General features: G+C 41.6%; 1 protein-coding gene across 1 annotated transcript in view; it reads left to right on the top strand.

The window, feature by feature from the left end:
- Window positions 1-26,350, top strand: part of RAI2 (retinoic acid induced 2) — a 149,091-nt gene extending 122,741 nt beyond the window's left edge. Inside the window, exon 2 of the mRNA XM_044670333.1 lies at window positions 24,151-26,350. Within this exon, the coding sequence (XP_044526268.1) occupies window positions 24,256-25,983 (1,728 nt within the window). The 5' untranslated portion in view covers window positions 24,151-24,255 and the 3' untranslated portion in view covers window positions 25,984-26,350. The remainder of the gene's footprint in view (window positions 1-24,150) is intronic.
- Window positions 26,351-26,644: the final 294 nt, after the last annotated feature.

Below are 26,644 nucleotides of genomic sequence, written 5' to 3'. Positions count from 1 at the left end.
GTGGCTGAAGGCCCAGCTCTCTTGCCTTTCTGAATATTGTATTCCACGCCTTGCGGTCTTTTAGCGTGGAAGCTGCCAGATCCTGTGTGATCCTTATTGGTGCTCCTTGATATTTGAATTGTCTCTTTCTGGCTTCTTGTAAGATTTTTTCTTTAACTTGAAAGCTCTTCAATTTCGCTATTATATTTCTGGGTGTTGACTTTTCTGGGTCCAGTGTAGAGGGTGTTCTATGGATCCTTTCAATGTCTATATTGCCCTCTTGTTGTAGAACTTCAGGGCAATTTTGCTGAATAATTTCTTTAAGTATGGAGTCCAAGTTTCTATTAATTTCTGCCTTTTCTGGAAGACCAATGATTCTCAAGTTGTCTCTTCTAGACCGGTTTTCTTGGTCTGTCACTCTCTCATTGAGATATTTCATGTTTCCTTCTATTTTATCAGTCTTTTGATTTTGTTTTATTTGTTCTTGTTGTCTTGAGAGATCATTGGTTTCTAAATGTTCGATTCTAGCCTTTAAGGACTGGTTTTCGGCTTTAATGTTTTGGTTTTCGGCTTTAATGTTTTGGTTTTGGGCTATAATTTTTTGGTTTTCGGCTATAATTTTTTGGTTTTCCTTTTCAATCTGGTCATTTTTGGTCTTCAGTTGACTTGTCTCACTTTCCAAATGCAAAATTCTGCCTTTTAAACTGTTATTTTCTTGCCAGATTTCTTCCATCTTCCTCAGCATTTCATTTTTAAACTCTTCCATAGCTTGTGACCAGCTTTCATTTTTTGGGGGAGGTTTGGATTTTTGTTTCTCTGTGTAGAAGTTGTCCAGTGTTCCAGAGTTTCTCTTGATAGTCTTTTTCTTCTGCACTTCCTTATTGCTGGCCATTGTTGGCCCCGCCCCTTTTCAGCTTTGTCTTTGCACTCAGGGTCTGCCTGTGCCTTGCAAGCTCAGGGGGCTCCGGTCTCCTTGTCCTCGGGGCCTCCTGGTAGTTCCAGGTCTGCCCCTCTGCTCGAGGTACCTTCAGCAGTCTTTGGGGCTGTTTCCACAGCCACGCTCAGGTCCGAACCCAGTCCTCACTGGAGGTCCAAGCCTGGGCTGGAGATCGTTATTCAAGCCTAGGGCACTGCCTTTGCCTGTGCAGATGCTCTTAGGGTGCTGCCTTCACCCCTGCAGAAAGTAGTGAAAGTCCATGGGCTGGAGATCTTTATTCGCCCCTGAGGCAATGCCTTCAGCGCTTGGGAAAGGTGGTGTTTTAGAGGCCTTTGTCCCGGCCCTAGGGGGTGCCTTCACCCATGTGGATGCTTGGGGAAAGTCTGTGCATGCCCCCAGCCACCTGGGGTCCCTGGTCTTGCAGCACACAGGTACAGGCTCCGGGGCTGCCAGTGATTATCTGGTTGCCCCAGTCCTGTTTACCCGCTTGTGCGTTGGCGTTGTGCGAGGTGTGGGGGGTGGGGGTGGGGGAGGGGCTTCTTCCTCTCGCGTTTTAGTGAGAGCTGTTTCACCCCTTTATAGCGTGGAAATGCCCCGATTCTGCGTACCTTCAATGCTGCGCCCTGTTGTGGGGTTCCTTCGTTCCTCTGGACTCGTTTTTATGTCCCCTTGAGGGGTCCTGTATGCTTCGGTCAGGAGAGATGGAGCAGCTGCTCCTTACACTGCCGCCATCTTAACTGGAAGCTCCAGGCCTGGCATTCTGTCTATTGCACCACCTACCTGCCTTAGTGAAGGACTATAAGACTTAGAGCACAGTTAGTTTCCAATTTTAGAGGCAGCTCGGTAGCACAGTAGACCGAGAGCTGAGCCTGGCATCAGGAAGACCTGAATTCAAATGGGCCTGAGACACTTATTAGCTATTTTACCCTGGTCAAGACTTCTGTTTGCCTCATTTCCCTCAACTGTAAAATGGGGACAATACTAGTGACAACTACTCCCAACGTTTTTAAGGCAACTAGCACAATTATCTGGCACATAGAAGGTGCTGTATACATGCTTCACCCAACCAACATTCAGCGTATAGCATTCAGAAGGGTCACAGTAAATTGGTGTGGAGATGGAACAAGTAACACAGATGCAATGTTGCCCTGTTTCCACATTTCCACTTAGTTTTGTCATAGGTAGCATCCTCTGATCGCCTCTCCAACTACTTTGTGATGTAGTATTTCTGGGCCAGGTATCAAAAGACTATTGTCTTGTTTATTTAAGTGTGAAGAAGTAGCATATAGTCCTGGATGGACAGATGTGAATGGAAAATGGTTCTTCCCATCATCATCTTGCTTTCTATGCTACTCTGTGCCCTAAAATTCTCCTATCTCTTCTTGCATCTAAATTCTGCCTCACAGAATCTGTCTCTTGCAACTCATACTCCTGCATACACCTTACTCCTCTCTGCCTTTTTAGCCACAGAGGAGGTTAGAGCCAGAAAATAGAGCCAGAGTATAAGTCAGAAACAAAAGTACTCCCTTAATACAATTGTGATGTAATCTGAGCATACTGGACCCCTTTCTCCAGGGAAAGAAAGAACTGGAGAACAGAAATAGTTACAGGTTCAGAGAGATCCATGAGATAGATCTAGTAGCAGAGGAACTCTACTAACCACTGCAAACATCATTTACTGTAGCTACCTCATTGATAGTGTATTTAAAGGTTCCTGAAGTCTACTTACCCTAAATTACTGTTGTGAGGAAGGTTCCATCTCCCTTTCTCCTCCTGAGTAGAAAATGCTGCCTCTTACTTTTCTTGCCACTCTCACCTCTAGCCTTGTAGTTCAGCAAGAGTGGTTTTCCTAAGATACCATGTTCCCATGCTACATTTTTTCCAAACCCTTATCTTCTGTCTTAGAGTGGATATTGAGCATTGGTACTAAGGCAAAAGAGCTGTAAGGGCTAGGCAGTGAGGGTTAAGTGACTTGCCCAGGGTCACACAGCTAGGAAGTATCTGAGGCCACATTTGAACCTAGGTCCTATCAACTCCAGACTTAGTGTTTCATCCAATGTGCTACCTATCTGCACTGCCCCTCTCCCTTCCCCCGGCCCCCATACGATTTTCCTTCTCAGGGGTCCTGAATATCCGGCCAGCAGAATTTAATAAATGCAATGGCGTGCTGGGATCAGCTCTAACCAGAACCAAAGAGGCATGAGTATTTACAACCTCCAAATCCTGTGGACACTATAAATCGGGGCTTCCTTTGTTACTTTGATGATTGTCTAGATTTAAGAAAGTGATGGAGAAAATGTTAATAATTAAATTATTAAAATGTTAATAAAATAACTTTAAAGTGTATCTGGGGCAGCTGGATGGCTTAGTGCAGGGGTCGGCAACGTATGGCTCTCGAGCCAAATCTGGCTCTTTTGAGGGACAGATATGGCTCTTTCTGCAGGAGCCATAAAGTCAATTTTTTTTTCAGGTGCTGTTACAGGAGCGCACACTGTGAGCACCGTATGGCTCTCACGAAATTACATTTTAAAAAATGTGGCCAAAAAAGTTGCCAACCCCTGGCTTAGTGGATTGAGATGGGAGGTTCTGGGTTCAAATTTGGCTTCAGACACTTCCTAGCTCTGTGACCCTGGGCAAGTCATTTAACCCCATTGCTTAGCCCTTACCACTCTTTTACCCTTGAACAAATACACAGTATTGATTCTAAGACAGAAAGTAAAGATTAAAAAACAACAACAACAACTTTAAAGTGTATCACTGGTACATTTCCCCTAAAGTGCCAGTTGTTAAACATTTTTATATTCCTGGCTACCTTTATACTTGTATTTTTTTCTTCCATTGATACATTGTCAATAAATCCTATAGTTAGAATTAAGGAATATATGGCCCTATTCCTTGATGTCTAGAATTGGACTAATTCATATTTTATTCCCCTATTGATAAGTGTGGAGTTCATAACACTCATCTGCCACAAATTTCCCTTACTGTATTTAGCCTTCTTCCTTCTACCAAAATTATAACCATGTTTTTTCTTATTAGAGCACCACGCATTACATATGCCTTCATGCATTTTTGGTTTTCATTAGATTGTTAGGATTTAGAGATGGGGAGGGGGTCTTAGTAATTATTTAGTACTCTTCATTTTACATTTAAGGAAACTGAGGTCCAGAAGAGGAATATAATTTGGCTAAGGTCACACAGCTAACAAAAAGCAGAGCTGGGGCTCCAACCCAAGTTTTCTAATTCCAGTTCTCTTTGCACTATACCATCTGGTTCAAGTGAAACATTTCTATTAAAAAAAAAGTTTCATGGGTAATTTATTCCTCAGTTTTAAGCTATACTCTTCCCAAATTTGCATGTGATTTTATTTCTTCCAGGCTCCCCTAGGAATCCTCTTCCTCCTTTTTTTTTAAACTCTTTTGGTTTCAAGGCAGAAGATTGGTAGGTAACCATTGGGGTTAAGTGACTTGACCAGAGTCATACAACTAGGAAGTATCAGAGGCCAGATTTAAATCCAAGACCTCCCATCTCCAGACCTGACTGTCTATCTACCAAGCTTCCTAGCTGTACCTTCTTCCCTCCTTCAATTTCTCCTTCTCTCTTAGTATCATCACCCTCATTATCATCATCACTAGTTTTATGGTTTGCAACATGCTTTTTTTTTAACCATTACTTTCTGTCTTAGAGTCAACACTAAGTATCTGTTCCAAGGCAGAAGAGTAGTCAGTAAGAACTAGATAACTGGGGTTATGTGATTTACCCAGGATCTCACAGGTAGGAAATGTCTGTGGTCAAATTTGAACCCAGGACCACCCAACTCCAAACCTGCTGTTCTATCCTCTCTGCTCCCTACATTCCCTTGCAGCATACTCTTACTATGTTATATCATTGGATCCTCATAACAACCTAGTCAGTTAGATATTATTGTCCCCATTTTACAGAGAAGAAAACTGTGGCTGAGGGCAAGTAAATGATGTGCGTAGGGGCACACAGTTATTACCTGAAGTTGGATTCAAACTCAGGTCTCTCTGACTCCAACCTCAAAATTCTATCCAATCTGGATAATCATTAACTTTGTGTTTATATAAATTTTGAAACTTTGCAGTTTATAAAGCTCTTTATTATCCTTACAGTTTAGAATCTGCCCTAGGGTGGGGGAAAGAAAAAAAAACAGGATTTCTAGAACAATGTTCTGGTAATTCACCTAATGAGGATCTAACCTCTTTTTTCATTTTCTTTACCTACCTCCCATTATCAAGTCAGACTCAATGTTATTTTTCCCCTCTTGAATTACCCCTCTATCTGAGGCCCCAGTTCCATCTACAGTAGGCCTGTTGTTCCCATCTTCTTTGACCTTTCCTGCCATTTGTTTCTCTGCACATTCTAGCCCTCTTTCTTTTTTCCTTCTCTCTGGTCCTCGGACAAGTCTGCCTCTTCTAACGTAAGCATCCCCTATCTCCTTTCTTCTGCTGCAACCGTGCCAGCCTCTTTTTTCATTGTGGCAAGCTCTGGAGGGCAGTGTGCATCCATGTGCCCCTTTTCACCCAAAGAAATACAGACAGGCCCTTTTTATAGAAAGTACCACTGTATTCTTTTTTCTCTATTCCTAAGCCTCTTTTCGAAGTGCACATTATGTTGAAAGGAGTTTTTGAACCACTTTAACTGTTCCCTCTGCCAACTATAATGCCAGGCAGGTAGTTACTGCCCTTACTACAATTTTGCTTCAACCTTATTTTCCCAAGTCCCAAAATACAAATCCTGACCTTCTTGGTTTTTCCAGGAAAGGATAGTACATTGCAATATCATGTTCATCACATCAGGTCATAACGTCTCCTATAGACAGTCTCATTCCTGAATAAAATGGAACGTCTTTAGTCTTGTCTCTGCTAAAGAAGAAATCATGATGAGGCTATTCTTCAGGCCTAGTCTTTTCCCCCCCTCCTGATCCAGTCTCTAAAATAAATCCAATTTCTTTGCTGATCTGAAGTTCTCATTAAACTCCTTACTTCCTGGCATTTGAATTACTGCAAATATGTCCCTTGGGTCTATCCCAATTGAATAATCAGGATCCCTAAAATTTAATCTCCTGCTGGGTAGCTAGTCTCATCTTATGTGAAACCAATTCTCACGACAAATTTTTCCCTGCCTCCATCCCTCTGGAGTCTTCCCACTGCCATTTTCTCCTCCGAAAGGCAGCCTGTGTTCTTTTATCTTTTTTTTTCCCTTCTAGCTTCTTTTCATTCTTCATTGCTCATGGAAGACAAAAACAAACTAACCAGGAATATCTCCTTTCTTTGATCTTTCTTTTCACCCTGCCCATTCTTTTTTTCTTTTCTTTAAGACATCCAGCAGCTAAGGGGCAAAGTGGAGAGAATGCTGGGTCTGAAGTCAGGAAGACTCATCTTCTTGAGTTCAAGTCTGGCCTCAGTGTGTTTGCCTCAGTTTCTCACCTTTCAAATGAACTGGAGAAATAAATGACAAACCACTGCAGTTTCTTTGCCAAGAAAACTCCAAATGAGCCACCAAGGTTTAGACATGAATGCAACAACTCAACAAGAACAACAAATATAACACAGGATCATTGAGACAATAAGCAATAAGCAGCTGACTTAGTGGAGAGAGTTAGGCAGCATCAGGGAGACCTGAGTTTAAAACTCGCAGACACTTATTAGCTGTATGACTCTGGACAAGTCATCTAACCTCTCTGTGCCTCAATTTCCTCATCAATAAAATGGAGATGATAATAGCATCTTCAGGTTGTTATGATGATCACCTGAGATAATATATGAAAAAGTGCTTTGTAAACCTTAAAGTGCTACATAAATATCAGTTATTGTTATCATCATCATTATTATTATCATCATCATCATTATTATTATTTAGATCTGGAAGGAACTTTAGTGATTTTTAAAAATAATACACATGAGGAAACTAAGATCCTGGGAGCCAAAGTAATCTGATGCAGCTGAAGTTCGAACCCAGGTCCTTTGATTCCCAAACCAGAATTCTCCCCTTTGCCATGCTTCCTTCTTCTTTCTCCTATCCTAGGGGACTTTGGTTTGGGCTCCACTGTCTTGGCTACCAGTCTGAGTGATCATTTCCCTTTTGCTTGAAACATCACAACCCAGTTTTCTTGAGGGGTGGGGTCCGTGGACTCAAGTGAACTTTCAGGGTCTCAGTGATTCACAGAATCAGGGAACAGCTGCTTCACAAGACTGACGCAAATAGAGTGGCTGTGCATGACCTCTTACGGCCCCTTGGTCTCCAGTGCTAAAAGTCAGATATAGAAGCCTCTCACCATATGAGGTAATTATGTTAACAGGAACTATTAGGAAGCCACCTGGGCCTGATATCTCTATTTTGCCTGTAGCCTCTTTGACGCAAACCCAAGATTAAATTTAGAAAAATAAGTTTTCTGGGGACCTTGGGAGCCAAGACAGGAAATGTGCCCTATCAAGGAGCCACAAAGCATCTATTGAGACATGGGAGCCAGGCATTTGTAAGAAGATTGGTGGTGGCTTTGCAGATTCTCAAAGCTCCCGCTTTGTCTCTGTGTTTGAACTACAAAGCCTGAAAAAGCAAGTTGCCATTATATTCTGTGTGAGATCGAGGGAAGCTGACAAATATAGGCTGAGCACTGTTCTCCTGTAATTACATTCCTGGGCTTATTTTCTTGATTTGTGTGTCATGTTTAATATGTCAAATTTCCATACTTCAACTTGAGATCAAATATGCTGTCTCACAGTAGGCTACACCGTCTACTGTTTATCACCTAGGTAGTAGCATATGCGAAACACAAAAGACAGGACCCATCGAGCCCTGTGTTTATATGTGAGTTGGCAAGTGAACTACAGAATGTCAGATTTGACTAACATGACAGTGTAGGAATTTCAAAGAAGAAAACTTGTTCATTACCCACTTAGAAAGTGGTGGATCTAAGATTGGCATGTCAAATCTCACAGGGGCCACCTCTTCTTTGTGACACCCAGGGTTTTTGTCAGTTGAGTGATCGTAATTATGAAGGTAAATACACAGTGCTTCAGTCAGTTATCAGAAAGAAGCTGGGAAACTGGCAAAGATAACAGAAGATGGAAATTGTAGAGGTTGGAGGGACTGTGAGAAGACAGCTAGGAGAACCAGGGAAGAACAAAGTCATGGAAATTGAGGAAGGAGACGCTATCTGGAAGAAGAGAATAGTTACTGGTGTCGAAAGCTACAGTGAGGTCAAGAAGGTATTTGCTGTTGTTGTTCAGTGGTTATTTGGTCCTAGTCTACTCTTTATGACCCCATTTGGGGTTTTCTTGGCAGACATACTGGAATGGTTTGCCATTTCCTTCTCCAGTTCATTTTTTTTTTTAACCCTTGTACTTCGGTGTATAGTCTCATAGGTGGAAGATTGGTAAGGGTGGGCAATGGGGGTCAAGTGACTTGCCCAGGGTCACACAGCTGGGAAGTGGCTGAGGCCAGGTTTGAACCTAGGACCTCCTGTCTCTAGGCCTGACTCTCACTCCACTGAGCTACCCAGCTGCCCCCTTCTCCAGTTCATTTTACAGATAAGGAAACTGAGGCAAACTGAGTTAAGTGACTTGCCTGAGGTCACACAACTAGTAAGTATCTGAGGCCAGATAAGTCTTCCTGAAGATGAGTCATCCTGACTCCATGCTTCGCACTCTCTCCAGGGACAGAGACGGAGAAATGACCATTGGATTAAGTAGTTAAGAGAGCTTTGATAATAATCTTTGAAAGACAAATTTCAGACCAGTGATTCTGACCAGGAATCCACACTGCAAAGGGTTGAGTAGTGTGTGGTGGCTAAGGAAAACAGAAGAAAACAAGAATCTTTCTAGGCATTTGGCAATGAAAGGAGTGATATAGGATGATATTTTGAGGAAAAGTCAAATAAAAATGTTTCTAACAGTAAGAGAGACCTTAGCATGTTTATAGGAATCAGGGAAAGAGGTAGTAGACAGAGACAGATTGAAAATGAGATAGAAGGGGTAGCTAGGTGGCTCAGTAGATAGAGAACCAGGTCTGGAGTCTGGAGGTCCTGGGTTCAAATTTGACCTCTGACATTTCCTAGTTGTATGACCCTGGGCAAGTCACTTGATCTCCACTGCCTAGCCCTTACCACTCACCTACCTTGGAACCAATACACAGTATTAATTATAAGACAAGAAAGTAAAGGTTTTTAAATTAAAGAAAAGAAAATGACAGTGAATTCATGTTTCCAGAGGAGATGAGGATCAAAGGCATAAATGGAGAGGTTGCCCTCCTCTTTGGCAACCTCTTGTTCAGAGACTACAGTGGAAGATGGGTGAAGAGAGAGAGGATCTGAGGGGTGGAGAAGGGAAAAAAGGGAAATCTCAGAGAGTGGTCTTAGATTTCTAAGGAATATCAGAGGCAAGATCATCTCCCCTATTGGTGGGTTGAAGGAGAGAGGAGAAGCTTTAGAATCACCCATTCAAAGAAGCAGGAGACCCAATCAGAAGACAAAAAGGATTGCTTTGCATTGTAGTAAACCCAACAGACAGAATACCATGATTGCTCCCAGTAGTAGCATCCAGTGTGTAAGCATAAAAAGTTGGGTGGGGGCCTCAAAGTTGAAGGTCAAATGGGGCATGAAGAGCGGTAGCATAAGGGGATTAAGGGTTCAAGAGTAAAAAATAGTTAAAGCAAGGAACAATGGGATCTAGACTGAAGAGGGGAGAGCAGGGAGGAATGGAAGGATCTCCATGATCCTCCAAGAGGTCTCCATGAGGACAGAGAATAGGTTTAGGAAGAATACGCAAAGAGGAAGGTGAAAAGACAAGTGATTATGATCAGAGAGAGGATTTGAGTTATTAATTTTCTATGAATATATTAGTTTCACATAAAAAAGGGAGGCTTATATTTTCCACAGCTAATATTTTCCCAGATCAAGTATTCTAAAACCTAGAAATTAGAAATTGGGGCCCAAGGCTGTCTCTCTGTTATGTTGGGAAAGGATTTTTCTTTGATTCCATTCGAAACAAAGGAGGTCAAGGGGGAATTACTGAGTATTTAAAAGAGCCCAGGAGACATGGCCTCTAGTCTCCACTATGTAACCTTGGGTAACTTCTCTGTAAAAATATGGGGTTAAACCAGATGCCCTCTAAAAGTCCTTTCTATAAAGGATAACCAAAAAGAAAAAGAAGCCCAATCCTTCATTCAGGCTAGAAAATCAGATCATGGCAGGAATCCCCTCTATGGTCAAATCTTTCATAACCTTGAGGTCCAAGAAATGAGTTCCCTCTGCTAGGCGTAACAGTACTTAGATGCAGTTGAGACAAACTAGTTATCTTCCCCAATTAAAAAAATTTTTTTTAAATAAAAAATCTGGTGCCCGTGACCCTTAATGTTTGTTCTTCTAAGCAATATCATTTGGTTTAGGGCTTTTGCTTGACAGTTTTATGGGTATTTGTTCTTCATGAAGATGAGATAATAATTACAATTCAATTTATATGGCACTTCAAGGTTTACAAAGTGTTTTCTTCACATCAAGGCCATAAAGTGGGTGGTCAGTCCACAAGCATTATTAAACATTGACTATGGACTAGGCACTGGGAATACAAAGGCAGAAATGAAGTGGTCCCTGAAATAGAGAAGTTTAAATTCAATTGGTGGAGACAAGAAGATTTTTAGGGAGGAAAAAGTTATTTAATTAAGAAATGTAAACCAATAGGACCTTGCTTGATCAATAACTCGACTAGCAACCTTCTGAGTACACTTTTATATAAATAAAGTTGATTAAACTGTTTCTGGATGGCTTTGATGGCCTAAAATTTCATGTTTTTTGTTTTACATACTTGTACATATAAAACTATATCGAATTTCTTGCCCATTCATGGTGAGCGGAAGGAAGAGAAGGAGGGAGGGGGAGAATTTTGCTCAAAGATTTAAAAAAATGAAAAAAGATTCATTTTAAAAAATAAATAGACTATACATTCCAATTGTCATCAATGAAACATTGTCACAGCCCATGTTCACATATAAATTTCTGGTCATAAACCTTTATTGTACAAACCTAGATCCTCCTCTAGAGCCTTGGTTTTTATAGTTGGAATTTCAGGGAGGGAGGACATAGCAGTGGGGAGACAGAACCTTTCCTCGACCCATCATTCACAGGACCTAATTTATAGCCACAGTTTGCAGAGGTGGCCTTTGCCACCCAGGGTTTAGGAGCAGTCTCGGACATATGGCGTTGTGGTCTAAACTGGCTTCTTTCAAAACAATGATACTCCCATTGGCCCCAAATTGTAGCCATCAATAAGATGCTGAAGACGAGACATCTATTGTAAATCTCAGGACTGGCTGTAGTAATTCTTCTTCCTATGACTTGTAGCAAGGTGGAACAGTGGCTAGAGCACTGGGCTTGGTGTCAGGAAGATCTACATTCAGATTTAATCTCAGACCCTTACTAGCAGGGTGACCCTAGGCAAGTCACTTCACTCCAGTTTGCCTCCGTTTCCTCCTTTATAAAATGGGAGATAAAATAGCACTTTCCTCCCCAAGTTGTGAGGATCAAACTAGACAACATTTGGAAAGCACTAAGCAAACCTTAAATCCCTAGATAAATGCCAGACATCAATATTATTTTACAAGAGGATAACTCAACCATTCTATTTGTTTCTGTCCTCGTTGGTGCTTTTGTTGCCATTGCCCTTATTTTCTTAGCAAGAGTTCTTTCCATTTAGCCATACTCGGCAGTGGGATGCTATTTATTTCACAGATGAGGGGTTAGACGCTGCACGGGGACGGGGCTGGTGTCGCATCCTTGCCCGACTCCCCAAATCAGTGCTCTGGGCTTCCACCCCCACGCTGTCTCCTCTCATCCCCACAGCGAAAGCAGCTTAATTATGCACATCCTGCTGCTGCCACATCCCGAGCATTATCTTCCAATCTGAGAGATGCCACGTTCCTCTTGGAATTTTTCATTAGTGTGACGTTCTCTAAGGGCTAAAGATTAATTTGGGCGTCAAATAATTCTTCCCAATAGAGGGAAGCGACCCTGGAGCATGTCTAGGCAGGTGACAAGAGGTAATTTGAAGAGATGAAGAGGATTCTACATCTCAAATTAGAAGCAACCTCAGAATAGACTGATGGCCTCTTGTTTTTTAGAAGAGGAAACCCAGGCTGCAGGGAGATTAAATGGGTCACGTTGGTAGGGAGTCTCAGAGGTGAGATTTGAACCCAACACCTCTACCCTTAAAGATAGTTTCCTTCCCACTATAATGGACTACTTTAGTGGCCATCAGGCAGTGGAGATTGTAAAGTCACCTTATTTGTAATTTGTTCAGACGATTTCTGACCCCATTTGGGGTTTTCTTGGCAGAGATCCTGGAGTGGTTTGCCTTTCCTTGTACAGATAAGGAAACTGAGGCAAACAGAGTTAAGTGACTTGCCCAGGGTCACCAGCTAGGAAGTGTCCACCTAGCTGCCCCTCTCATGTTTTTCATATTTCATACAAGCCTCATAGCAATAACCTGGTAAGGAAGAAAGATCAGGCATGATCCCCATTTTACATAAGAGAAAACTAAGGCTGGGTTTCAGTTAAGGTGCTTTGCACATTTTAATTCAATGTCAATTATTGTTGCTGTGGTTATTGTTATATTGAATTGCTAAGAAAATTAAATGACTTTCCCAAGGTCCAGATCTTGCCAGATTTACTTTAATGAAAAAGTCAGAATCACTTGGCACATTATTTATGCCTGAGGTAACAGCAAGTAGTAATTGGCAGAAGACAACTGAACCAAAGGTCTCCTGAGTCCCAGCATTGTGGGTTTTCTACTGGATAACTCACTGTCCCTCCAGAGCAGCAAATAGTCCATGAGCCAAATAAGCATCCTCGATTCATTCTCTAAACATGGGCAATTGTTCCAATATTTAGCTTGTGAGCAGACCAACGGTCTTCAAACAAAATCACTCATGTTGATTTTTATGCCGAAATACAAAACTAAAGTGAGTAATATTCCCTTGGAAAAACAACAGTTACCTAGAGGCAGATTCTCCCAAGGTTCCAAACACTGAATATAAACGGAATCTTTCTGCTTTGTTTCACTTGTAAGTTAGACCCCCAAATCAAAAATAATCTTTTTTATTGCACTTTATTTTCATTTTGAGCTCCATCTTTCATTTGTTTATTATGCTTACTTTAATTTCCCATTTGGTCTTCATAAGTTTCAATTTCAATATTGGTCCTTTTGCAAAGGCTTATTTTGCCGACATCTTTGGCCAAGACAGAACACAAAGGGTATTTCCAAGTTCTCAGTGATTAGTGTTTAAGAACAAAATGTTTTAGGAAAGGCCCAGATCCCTTTTATGTGGGTGTAAAGGAGGAGGGAAAAGTAAAACTCCAACTTGTGATGCAAGACACTTTTAAAAGCTGAAATTAAGGTTTTCAACTCTACAGACGACAGCTATGCCATTTTTTGAACTAAATAAGACATTACTCTGTCCACTTTAAAATAGCGTGATCTCCCCACTTCTACCTCAAACTCAAATACAGCCTCGTCCCCCTCATTTGATGAGAAACCCTTAAGGGGTATGTATTTGCAGGACGATGTTGGTTCAAATCCAGCCTCAGACACTAGCTGCATGACCCCAGACAAGTTGTTTAGCCCATTTGCCTCATTTCCTCATCTGTAAAATGAGGATATCCTTGAGAAGGAAATGGCAACCCACTCCAGTATCTTTGTCAAGAAAGCTCCAAATGGGGTCATGAAGAGTTGGACATAACTGCAAATAACCGAACAACAATAACAACAATGAGATGTAAGCTGAGACCATTTATAGGGAGACTGGTATACCATATTCCCTGAAATGGAATTTTGTTTATAGTACATTAGTATGAAACAAGTCTTTCTCCTCTAAAATATAATCTCTTTGTGACTAGAGATATTTTCTTTGTGCTTGTATCGTCTGCACCTGACACATAGTAGGTGCTTAAAAATGTTCATTGATTAATTAATTTCTTCATAAATAATATTCAGAAGAAGAATCAAGCTGTGAAGAAGTGACTGTGGTCCAAAGTAATTGGGTTCTGTTTACACCTTGGTTGAAAATAAAAAGAAAATTGATTTTATGTGGCCAAGAAATGAATTGTGTTCATTTGGCTCCATGATCACATAGATGCATCGAGTATATTCATGAATTTAAGATGTTTTTAAAGTTTTATGCTTAGGCTGAGGGACTTGTGAGAAAAAAATAGCCACATTCAGAGGAAGAACTGTGAGAGGAGAAATACAGAAGAAAAACAACTGCTTGAACACATGGGCTGATGGGAATATTATAGAGGATGTAGACACTAAACGATAACTCTAGTCCAACTATCAATAATATGGAATTAAGTCTTGATCAATGATACATGTAAAACCCAGTGGAATTGTGCATCGGCTAAGGGAGATTAGGGGGATTTGGGGGAGAGGGAAAGAACATGAAACGTGTAACTATGGGAAAATATTAAAAAAAACTGGAAAAAAAACACACAAATAAATAAATAAATAAATGGACAAATAAATAAACAAACAAACAAACAAACAAATAAATAAAGTTTTATGCTTGCATAGCTGCCTTGGATAGTAGATTATAAATTCCCCCTTTCATTCATGCATTCATTCATGAATATTTATTGAGCATTTTATTCTGTGCAAAGCTTTCTTCACACTCAGGACCTCCTACATAGTAGATGCTCAGGAAATGTTTCAGATCTATAATCAGCTTTTAAGAATATGTTATATTGGGGCAGCTAAGTGGCTCAAATATTAGAGAGCTAGAGCTGGAGAAAGGAGGTCCTGGGTTTAAATCTGGTCTCAGTCACTTTCTATTTGTGTGACCCTGGGCAAGTCACTTAATCCCCATTGCCTAGCCCCTAGCGCTCTTTGGCATTGGAACCAATACACAATATTGATTCCAATACACAATATTGATTCTAAGATAGAAGGTAAGTGTTTTAAAAAAAAAGGAAAAAAAGAATTGTTGGTCCACATCAACCATTTCCTCCTTCCACCTTCCCCTTTCCTTCGAGAAACAGGGCATTGATAAGTCTTTTTGGTACAGCCAATTTTTTCAACTGGCTATTAAATTCAAGTCAGGTAGATTGGGTACCCTATTGACTTCCAAGACAGCTTCCACTTTTTCTAGAGGAATGGGGCTGACTGCAATCTCTACCCTCCATCCAAACCTGGCCCCTACCTGAAATTATACAGCAGGTCCCCTCTTATGAGAAGCCTACCTTCTTCCTTTCATTTGTTTTTTTCTCTTGTCCCCAGCCCTGCCACAGATCTTCTACTTCTGGAGTAAGGGACTGGTATTAGGAAATATGCCAAAAGCTTCTATGGGGAGATGGTCTGAACATGTGCTTGGATGGTCAGTTTGAATGATTGTGGAGATAGATTCTGACATCTGTAAACACAAATGAACAGTTCTGCTGCTTATTATCATGATGTAGGCAACCCCTGCCTCTACCTTTCCAGGCTTCTTACACCTTACTCTCTTCTACCTACTCTTGACCTCATGACACTGGCATCTTGGTTGTTCCACAAACAAGGCACCCAATTTCTCAGTTCTGGGAATTTTTTCCGGCTATCTTCATGTCAAGAATGTTCAACTTTATTTCTGCCAATTGGCTTCTCCGACTTCCTTTAAGCTCCAACTAAAAATCCCATCTTTTACAGGAGGCTTTTCCCCATCCTTATTAATTATAATATCTTCTGTCTGATTATTATTTTCTATCCCATTTTGTATGTATGTTGTTTCCCCATTCATTTGTAAGCTCCTTGAGGGCAAGGATTGTCTATTGCCTTTTTGTTATCCCCAACACTTTGCATAGTGTTGGAAAATATTAAATGCTTAATAAATTTTTATTGATTGGTTATGGATTATCATCAACAATATTAAATACTATTTTGTAAAATATCAGTGGGTAGCATTTTGAGGGATCGGTCTCTATAACAGATTTGACTGCTTCATTTCTTCTTCTTTTTTTCTAAAATCCTAACCTTCCATCTTCAAATCAACACTTACGTATTGGTTCCAAGGCAGAAGAGTGGTAAGGGCTAGAGAAATGGGGTTAAGTGACTTGCCCAGGGACACACATATAAGAAGTATCTGAGGTCAGATTTGAATCCAGGTCTTCCTGTCTCTAAGCCTGGCTTAGAGACTGACTCACCTAGCTTCCCCTTTCCTCATTTCTTTCACAGGTGTGATTCCTATTCAATCCCAGGAGGTTTGTATTGAGTCTATGGGTTCCAAACAAATTAAGAATCCTTTTATGAAATAATAATGTTCCAGCCTTCAGTGCAGGATGCCATGTTGATGGCTAAAGCTCAGAAAATATATCAGGTAAGCTAAGTAAAGTCAGAAGGACCTGGCTTCAAATCTGGTCTCAGATACTTCCTAGCTGTGTGACCCTGATTGCCTAGCCCTTGCTTAGCATTGATATTAAGACAGAAGGTCATAGTTTGGAAGGAAGGAAGGAAGGAAGGAAGGAAGGAAGGAAGGAAGGAAGGAAGGAAGGAAAGAAAATGTAATACCTGGGCAAGTAATCAATTATTTTTATAGTCTTTAGGGAGAAAAAAACTTTTTCCACCATTTTTTTGCCCAAATGAAATTTGTTTCTGAGATATTCAGTGTATATCTGGACTAAGAAAGATACTGAGGCATTGCCTCATGTAGGGTGGTCTTATTTTAAGGCATAGTGGGAGGGAGAAGAGGGGAGAAAATTGACATTTATTAAGTGCCTGCCTACTTTGTTCCAGGCACTGTGCTAAATGCTTTGCATATATTATTTCATTTGATTCTTATAACAACTCTGGAAGGTAGGTGCTATTATTCCCATTTTACAGATGAGGAAATTGAGGCCATCAGAGATTAAGTGATTTGCCCAGGATCATTCTTAGTATCTGAGGCCAAATTTGAACTCAAGTCTTCCTGACTGCAGGTCTAGCACTCTATCCACTTTGCCATTCAGCTACCTTTTTTGGCTCATAGTTATTTTATACAGGATTCAGTAAATCAGGATGATACTATTAATGTAATCCCAGAAAAGGCAAAAGCCAAGAAGCATGAGACCATAAGGACTTAATAATAATAATAATAGCTGGCAGTGGATCAGAGATTTTGGCTAGAAGGGACCTCAGAAGTCATCTATTCCAACCCTTTCATTTGACAGATTTGGGCTGCTTTTGCAGTTTCTTGGATATAGCACTCCTCCTGCTATCCAAGTAATGAGGGCAGCAAAGTAGCCCAGTGGATAAAATGGAGAATACCAAAATATGGGATTGATATTAAGGAGAGATCAACCAATCAGGGTAGGAGCCAGCCGTTGATATGGAAGGAAAACACTGGAAGAGGACTCCAGCACAATGGGATTAAGGAACCAGCTGCCTCCCCATCCACTGTAGACAGCAGCGCCATCTTCCCAGCTCCAGGCTCCCATTCTAGGAGTTATCCTCAACTCCTCATTATTTAAGCTGTTGCCAAGGTCTGCCAACTTGGCCTTTTCAGCAGTCTCTCTGAATATGCCCCCTTTCTCTCCTTTGACATTGCCATAGCCCCATGGTGGGTCTTCTTGCCTCAAGCCTCCCTGACTTTACCCCATTCTCCATTTAGGCACTAAAGTGGTTTTCCTAAAAACATAGGTATGCAATCATGTCCAACTCAAAAAAGCACTACTGCTTCCAGAAGCAAATACAAGATGGTGTTTGGCATTCAAAACCCTTTGTGACCCAACCCCCTTCTTCTTTACATCCTTCTTACACCTGATTTCCCAATATCCTCTTTGATCCAATGACACTGGCTGTTCCACAAATAGGACCCTCCATCTTGTGGTTGTGGACATTTTATCGGATTGTCCCTTCTGTGTGGAACCCTTTTCCTTCTTCTGTTTAAGTCCCCCCAAATCCCACCTTCCACAGGAAGCCTTCCCCAGCTCCTCTTAAATCCAGTTCTTTCTCTTTTTAATTTCCTAATTATTCTGTTTATAGACTACTTTGTACAGATTTGTTGGCATGTTGTCTCCTCCACTAGATTGTAAGCTCCTTGAGACTGGGGAATGGTTTTTGTTTGTTTGTTTTTTAAACCCTTACCTTCTGTCTTAGAATCAAAAGGTTCTAAGGAGGAAGAACTAGGCTTTTGGGGTTAAGTGACTTGCCTAGGATCATAGAGTCACATTTGAACCAAGGTCCTCTCAACTCCAGACCAAGTACTCTATCCACTGGGCTACCTAGCTGCCCCTCTGGGATTGTTTTTGGACTCTTTTGTATCCCCAGTACTTAGCACAGTGCCTGGCACATAGCAGGTACCTAATAAATGTTTACTGATTGATTCTTGACTCAGAATCATAACTAGAAATCCTGAAGGAGAAACCTGACCAGTCAAGTGAAAATCTGAATTGGGAGAAGAGGAATGAGTGGCCAGAGCCTAAAGAGCTACATAAGGGTCACAGAGGGCTTTCTAAACTCTGCCCCTGACCCCCCAGATATTGATCTGTAGGAGGAATGGGCTCATACTTGACTGAGTGAGAGAGAAAAGGAGGAGATGTAGGGGAGGAAGAGTACTGATGAAAAGGGCAACCTGGGGAAGCCTCAGAGACAATCAAGGCTAAACTCAGATTATCCCCAAACAAATAAGAGAGAAAGGTAGATGGTCCTGCCTTGATGGGCATAATCATTGACTTCATCCACCTCGATATAACTTTAAAAGGGAAAGTGGGGGCGGGGAGAATTGGGGGATGACCTCATTTAATCCCACTGCAAGAAAGAAAAAAAGAAAAAAAAAGACTCTCAAAATAACCCACTCTCTGCCACCAAGGAGACAAATTAGTGCCGCCTCATCTTGACAAGGTGCAACTGTTCATTAGTTAATGGCTCTCTTTTGACACCTATTTGATCTGAAGAGGCTTTGCGAGGCCTCTGCCTAGACTTAATGAATGGCTTTGCTTTCGAGCTCTTGGGAATGAGCCCCAGCCTCCTCCCCAATCATTACTTAGCAGTCATAGCTCATCCTCCAGGGACAGTGACTTGCCCTTTTAACCCTAATTTCATTTGCTGGGTTTTACTCTGAAGCTGTCAGTGTAGCTTTATGGTCTTCGTGCTGTCTCTTAGAGGGATTGTCTTAGTTAGTGGGCCACGTTGCAATGTGCCCAGCTGGTAGAAGACTTTTTTTCTGCTGTTTATTGGGCAGGAGATCTGGAGTAGAGGAGCAAGTTGTGGGGCGCAGGTTGAAGCCAAGACTTTGGGCAAAAGAAGGCTAGATTTAGATCTGGGATGGAGGAGCAGAGCTGGCTCTCTAGGTAGGATTCCAAGATTTTAGAATTATTAGAATCTCTTATACAATTAGAATATTAGAATCTTTGATAGAATTAGAATATTACAATTAGAATCACAAGAATCTCTTATAAAATTAGAATATTAGAATTAGAATTATCAGAATTATTTGACTCTTATAGAATTAGAATGTTTGAATTAGAATTTTTAGAATATTTTATAGAAAAGAGCAGTGGAATTATTCCTCTCTCTCTTCGATGTTCTAGGAAAGGTTGAATTAATAGGACTTATTCAGGAAACAAGACAATAAAAACAGTCCACAGTTAGGGTGCAAGCAACTGGTAGATAGGCAGGACAGGTGTTTTTAACCCCATCTTGCAAATGAGGAAATTGAGGCTGAAATTAAATGATTTGTCTTAGGTCACTCCTATGTAAACTGATATTCGCTGATCTTCATAGAATCACAGAGTCTCAAAATCAACTAGCCCAACCCTATTTTTTTTAAGACAAACAAGTGAAGTGATTCTTTCTAAAGTAGTTGGTAGTTGCTGGAAAGTTAGTGGCAAGGATGGGATTTGAACTAAGGTTGCCTGACACCAAGACAAGTGCTCCTTCCACCATACCATAATACTGAATATTCCCATTTATATAACACTCTTATGTATGGCAGAGCTTTTACCTCAAAACTACTCTATGAGGTTGGAGTAAAGGATGGCATTAAGGAGGTAGTTGATAGACTGATCACATGGCAAGAGTAAGGCATGGTTGGTGTGGATCATTAAGAGCTTAAATGTTCCACTTGTATCCTTAAGGTAATGGAAAAAAAGAATCTTTGGATGGACCCTGGGTGGTCAAGAACTAATGAGTGGACAAGAGTTGGGCAGCAATTATTAGGTTATGTTCTACACTGATGAAGGGAACCACCACATCAAAATCATGGATCCACTTGTGTAAACTCATTAGAGATAGAAAGCATTTATTAAGCTCCCTACTCTGTGTATTAAGCACCTATTGTGTTCCATAAACTGTGCTAATAGCTTCACAATTATCATCTCATTTGATCCTTACAAAAACCCTGTGAGGTAAATGCTATCATCCCCATTTTATAGTTGAGGAAACTGAGGCAGAGTCTTGGAACTTAAGTAAGTGGCAACTTACCTAGCCAGTAGGGGTAAGATTAAAAGAGGCTAGATTTGAACTTGGGGTACCCTTACCTAGTTGCCCTGAGCTCATGAACTTTAGGAGGGAGGTCCTACAAATATTATTATCCCTGTTTCACAGATGAAGAAACTGCAGAAATCCACCTGAATGAGCCTTCCCAAATTCAGCCCCCTGCCCTCTGTGCTTTTGATCTTTTCTTATCCCCTCTAGCTTTAAGTGACTGTCCAAATTAGCTAATAAACCTATTTGAGCTCACATGGCAATGTCACCACTGCTTGCTCCTGTAAGAAAATTTGCCTTGACCCAAAATAGTAATTGTACAGAAACAGGTGGATGAAGATGGTATTGGGAGCAGCTGAGGCAAGTTAGGAAAATAAAGCCCAGTAGTCAATTTTTACCTTGTGTTCTCATACCTCCCTATCAATTACTGAATTGTAAGCTTCCTGAAGCCATGAGTCATGTTTTATGCAATTTCATCAACACAGAGTAGTCATTTAATAGAAAATCACTGAGTGAATCAACTCAACACACACACACACACACACACACAAATTGAAGAAAGACAAATCATAGATTCCACCTCTTAGAAACCATTGGTCTAAGAGCAATAGCCTAACTGAACATCTATTAGATGTTGGCACATCTATGGCACGCATGCCAGAGGGGGCTGCTTCTTTCCCCCTCTCCACCGTGCCTGAGGACATTTATTACATGACCTGCCTCTCTGCCCATCAGCCCAAAGGGAGCACTTACTCCCTCCTCTATCTGGGGTAAGACAGGGATTCACATGCAGCATGAGGGTTGCCATTTGGGCACTCAGACTCTTAAAGGTTTGCCATCACTGTATTAGATGCTTGGGTAAAAGGCACTAAATAAGGATCATGAGGGGATACTATGATTTAATAGTACCTTATTTCTCCTTTACTAAAATATAAACTTTCTACCCTCAATCTGATAGAGGAGATAAAATAAGTAAACAAATAACTAATACCCTGGCAAAGGATAAGCCAATTACTAGGCAATGGCTGAAATGCTAGACTTCAAAATTAGGAAGGTCTGAATTCAAATACTGCTCAGACACTTACTAGCTATGAGACACTAGGAGAGTCACTTAACCTTTGTCTACATCCATTTCCTCATCTATAAAATAGGGGGAATTATAACATTTACCTCATAGGGCTATTGTGAAGATAAAATAAGATAACCTATGTAAAGTGCCTTGCAAACCTTAAGTACTTTTATAAATGCTGTTATTTTTGTTGTTGTTGTTACTACTACTACCACTACTACCACTACTACTACTACTACTACCACTACTACTACTACTACTACTACTACTACTACTACTACTACTACTACTACTACTACTACTACTGTCTAACCATGTCTTATCATCAACATAGGCAGGCCCCATTGTCATCTTAGCTAAGGATCCTGGAACAGTCACCAAGTGGCATGATAACCTGTTTCTTTTCAGAAACAGTGATTCTTTCAGGACTCCCACATTCTTTCTCCAATTCTTCTACCTTCAGGAGAAAAAGTTTCTCCTTTAGAGGAGGCCTTTTTAATTTCCTTCTCATCACTGGACTTGGCTTCTTTAATTCAAAGACCAATGTGTATCTGCCTGCCCCTCTCATTTTGTTGGAAACTGATACTGCCAATTCAGGGATGGGATCGGGTAGGAATGGTGGCAAGATAATTTCCTCACACATGAGAGTCAATACAGATAGGGAGAGAATTCCAATTGGAAAAACCCTGCCCAGCCTAAATGAAGATGTAGACCCAGCGTTACCATTTTTTAATTTTTATTGAGCACCAACAAGGGCTCTAGGCACTGTACAGATCCCAGAGTTAGACGTGGTCCCTGCCTTCTCCATGGTAACAATGCTAAATATGGATGTTTCCATGGCAATTAGTATCACAGGCAGCAGTCCTTACTTTTTGGAATTACACATGCTTGTTTCCTTGTGTATGGAGTAGAATCCAAAGATACATTAGCACAGGGTCATCCTGACCCTGACAACTCTTAATTACTTAGGGACAGATGCTTTCCAAAAGTACCACAATTCCTCAGCCCCCAAAACCACTTCCTCTGACAAACCTCCTCCTCCTCCTCCTCTGCCTTCTCAGGTCAGGTTAAAATTTGAGGAAGTCAGGTGAGATTAGCCGGTTAGAGAAAATGTAAACCAGCTTGGATTTGTATTCTTTGCCTCTTAGCAAGAGATCTGCTTCTCATCATTGACCTGATCAGGCTCTGGGGAAGAAGAGTTCCTATTATTGGGGAGAAAGACTGATAGAACATGCCTGCACACGCACACACACAGACAATGACAAAAATCACTTGCACCAGGCATTGCCAACCCTGTCTGTTCCCATGTTACACATGATCACTCTTGTGTATTGTCTTTTCTATTTTTAGGAGAATCGTGGATATAAAGAGATTTTTTTTAAAAATAATTTGCAGTGCCCAAACCCCCTTCCCTCTCCTGAGAGATTTCCAATCTCTATGGAGTTTTTTAAAGCTGATTTTCCAGGAAAGCTAGCAATTGCTATCTTTCTGAGAGTAAACAAGATTGATTTTAACCTCTCTTAACTGGACCACATAACTACATAGAATAAAACTTTGGGGTTTTATGTTTTAGGATTTGTTGGTTTTTTAAGTCTCAGTTAAAACCCCAACTTCTGCAAGAAGCCTTTCTCAATCCTTTTTAATGCTAAAGCCTTCCCTCTGAAATTATCTTCAATTTATCCTGTGACTGACTAGTTTATCGGAGGGTAGTAGATAGAGCCTCTTAGGTCCAGAGTCAGGAAGACCTGAGTTTAAATGTGACCTTAGACACTTAACTAGTTGTGTAACCCTGGGAAAGTCACTTAACCCTGTTTGCCTCAGTTTCTTCATCTGCAAAATGGGCTGGGGAAGGAAATGTCAAAGTGTTCCAGGATCTCTGTCAAGAAAACCCCAAATGGAGTCATGAAGTCAGACACAATGGAAACATCTTATTTGTACATAGTTGTTTTGTACGTGGTCCCCATCATGAAACTGTGAGCTCCTTGAGGACAAGGACTTTTCCCACTTCTTATTCCCAGTATTTAGCACAAGGCTAGCATAGTAGGCACTATATAAATGTTCATTTTTTAAAATTATATCTTTATTTTATTCCAATAACAAGTTTACACATAAAGTTATCCAAAGTTACACAATTTATGTTGTTTCCTTCCCCTCTTCTAGAGTTTCCAAGTAATTCCACTAGTTTATACATGTATTATCACTCAAAAACTATAAATGTTCGTTATTATTATTTTCCCCTTCTTTGTATCCATAGCACTTAGCCTAGTGCCTGGGACAGAGTAGCCTTTTAATAAATGCTCCTTGCCTTTACTTGACTTTAAAAGGTTAAACAGAGAAGCTGAATCCTAGTCTGAGAGAAACAAAAGCCTCCATGCTCTAATTTTTTCATTTGCCTTCCCTTGAGTAGTTTAGTCATTAAATCATCTGTGTTTATAGCTCAATAATTCACTAGTGTCCTCGGACCACAGATGATTGTGTATGTTTGTATATATTAAGGGAGATATCAGTAGTGTTTACATAGATAATCTCTATGCTGCACTTAGCTAAAATATGGAAACATTTAAAAAGATGGGTGGTTGGGGTTTTTTGGAGGGGTTGGGATTGTTGGGTGTTGTTTGTTTTTTGTTGCTGTGGTTTTTTGGTGATAGTCACTTTTAAAGTAGTCACAAATATTGCCTTAATGGAGATTTACACAATGCTTAAAATATATTTCTGTGTTCCAGGCCAAGTTATGGTGGTGCAAACGCCTTTGGTCAGCGAGGAACACCGGGGATTCTGGTAACAGCGATGTAAACTCACATTCTGTGAAACTTCTCGAATCCCATACAATGGAGGAATTATACAAGGACGCCCAAAACCTACCCATGGATGTTACCAGTTCTCCTCCCTCCTTGGCCAATAACAAACTGGAAAATGGGGTGGCTCAGCTGATCACAGCTGAGGCATGGAATATCAACTCGACAGACTTGATGAAAAAAGCACTTTCACCACTGGTGACTGTTCCAGCCCCTTCCATCCTGACCCCTCCGGCAGAATCACAAAGCGGGGTAGCCCTGAAAGTCGCGGCAACTGTACTGCAGCCAATTTGCTTAGGGGACAGCCCAGTAGTCCTGCCCATCCATCTGCAAGTAGCAGGAAGCACCACCCCTCAGATCAGTCCCAATAATAATACCCCCTATGTCATGACTACCCAAGGTCCAGTGCCTCTGCCTGTCCTCCTAGAGCAGCATGTGTTCCAACATTTAAATTCGCCACTGGTCTTGCCTCAAAGCGCTCCCTGTCCCCCCAATCCCATTCACAACAATCTTTTCCAGGGAGCTTCTGCACCTGTGGGACAACCCCAGCTGCTAGACCAGAAACCCCCCAGTCAGCCTCAAGAACCCGTATTACCCCCAGTATTTCAGACCCCAGGTTTTGCTGCTGTTCTTCAAGACCTGTTTCCTTCCCAGGGGACTCTGGGCTCGTCTCCTTGTCAGCCTCCTCCAGATTACGCGTCTGTCCCGCCTCAACCCTTTAGCTCTCCCCTGTCTCCTCTGGTCCCACCAGCCACTCTGCTGGTGCCGTACCCAGTGATCGTGCCCCTGCCGGTACCGGTGCCCATCCCCATCCCCATCCCCATCGCCGTGCCCCATAGTTCCGAGTCCAAACTCAGCCCTGACTTTCCCAAGCCCCCGTCCTTCGGGATGTATTCCTGTAAAGAAACTCAGACCCCGCTCGAGAAGGAAGAGATAAAGCCCTTCAGCTTCCTCCAGCAGCGGGAGTTCTCCCAACTCAGCCGCCACACGGTGATCAAAATGGGCAACGAGAACGAGGCCCTGGACCTTTCCATGAAGTCCATGCCCTTGATCAAAGCAAGCGAGCTCAGCCCTCCGCCATACCCTGAAGATAGTGCACTAGACCTATCCCTCTCTTCCTCCCGAAAGGCAGGAAGTTCTGGGCCTCTCCCGGAGGCAATTATCTGTCCCGGTTCGGCCATGGACAGCCCGGCTCTTCCGTTGATGGAGAAACTGGCCGGTGCGGCCATCCCTTTCAGCCAGCCTAAGCCACATGAGACCTCCATCAAAGACGGCCGCCTCGGGGGCGGGGGCGGCGGCGGCGGCGGAGGAGGAGGAGGAGGAGGAGGAGGAGGCGGCGGCGGGGGCAATTCCGGCAACTCCTCAGAGCTCCTGAGGCAACAGCAAAAGTGGCTAGTGGACCCGAGCGGTCGGCCGGGCTGTGAGCCCAAAACTGGAAATAACATTGAGATCGTGAGCACGTCACAGACGGCCAAAGTGATCGTGTCTGTCAAGGACGCTGTGCCCACGATTTTTTGTGGCAAGATCAAAGGCCTCTCGGGGGTGTCCACCAAAAACTTTTCCTTCAAGAGAGACCTTCCCCAGGATTCTGTGCTGCAGTGCTATGATGTCAAGGGCCCGGCAGAGTCCAGGGAAAATGCAGAATCCCTTAGGAAACCCATCAAAAACCGGAGTGTAAAGTTAAAGAAAATGAACTCGCAGGAAATACACATTCTTCCAATCAAAAAGCAACGGCTGGCTGCCTTTTTTCCAAGAAAGTAAATTATGGCTTTTTAAAGAAATTAAGATTATAATATTATGGGGAAAGATGCACTTGGTTTAAAAAATGCATTTAAAACTTAAACTATCTTTGTAAGTTATTTTTTGGGGGTAGTAGGGAGGTGGGGGGAGAGGATCAGCTCTAGATTCCCTGTAAGCTGATTTGGCTTTTTTTTTTTTTTAATTTTCAACTTTTCCTGAAAGAGTAAATAAAAGCAACCTATTTTTCCAGTGGATTGCACATTTTTGCAGCTTTAATGGAATAACGGATGAGTCAGAGGGGGTAAAAGCTATTTTCACTGCCATAAAGTGCTTTGATGATGTAATTCCTAATAATGGGTAGGATGAATATTTCAAAATAAATGTTTGTATGTGCTAATTGGTTGCAGCATTCTGTCATTTGTAAGTTTGCTTTGATTAACTGGGTAGGTTTGGCCCCAAGTCTGTAAACTGTGAAGCATTTATCTGGGTTATAACTCTAAGCTGTTAGGTTCCAAAAGACTAAGAGAAATTCTATTACCCAATAGCACCATCAGGGAAGAGCCTGATTATCTGACACAAGATCAGAAGCAAATCTCTTCACCCTTTCTGGGCCTCTCTCTCCTTATCTGTAAACTGAGAAACAGTTTGACTTCATAGATGATTTCTAAACCTTAAAATTCTA

This window comes from Gracilinanus agilis, chromosome 3, assembly GCF_016433145.1.
Source record: "Gracilinanus agilis isolate LMUSP501 chromosome 3, AgileGrace, whole genome shotgun sequence".
NCBI lineage: Eukaryota > Metazoa > Chordata > Mammalia > Didelphimorphia > Didelphidae > Gracilinanus > Gracilinanus agilis.
The sequence above is the reverse complement of the archived record's forward strand: the minus strand, read 5'-3'. Positions and strand labels throughout refer to the sequence as shown.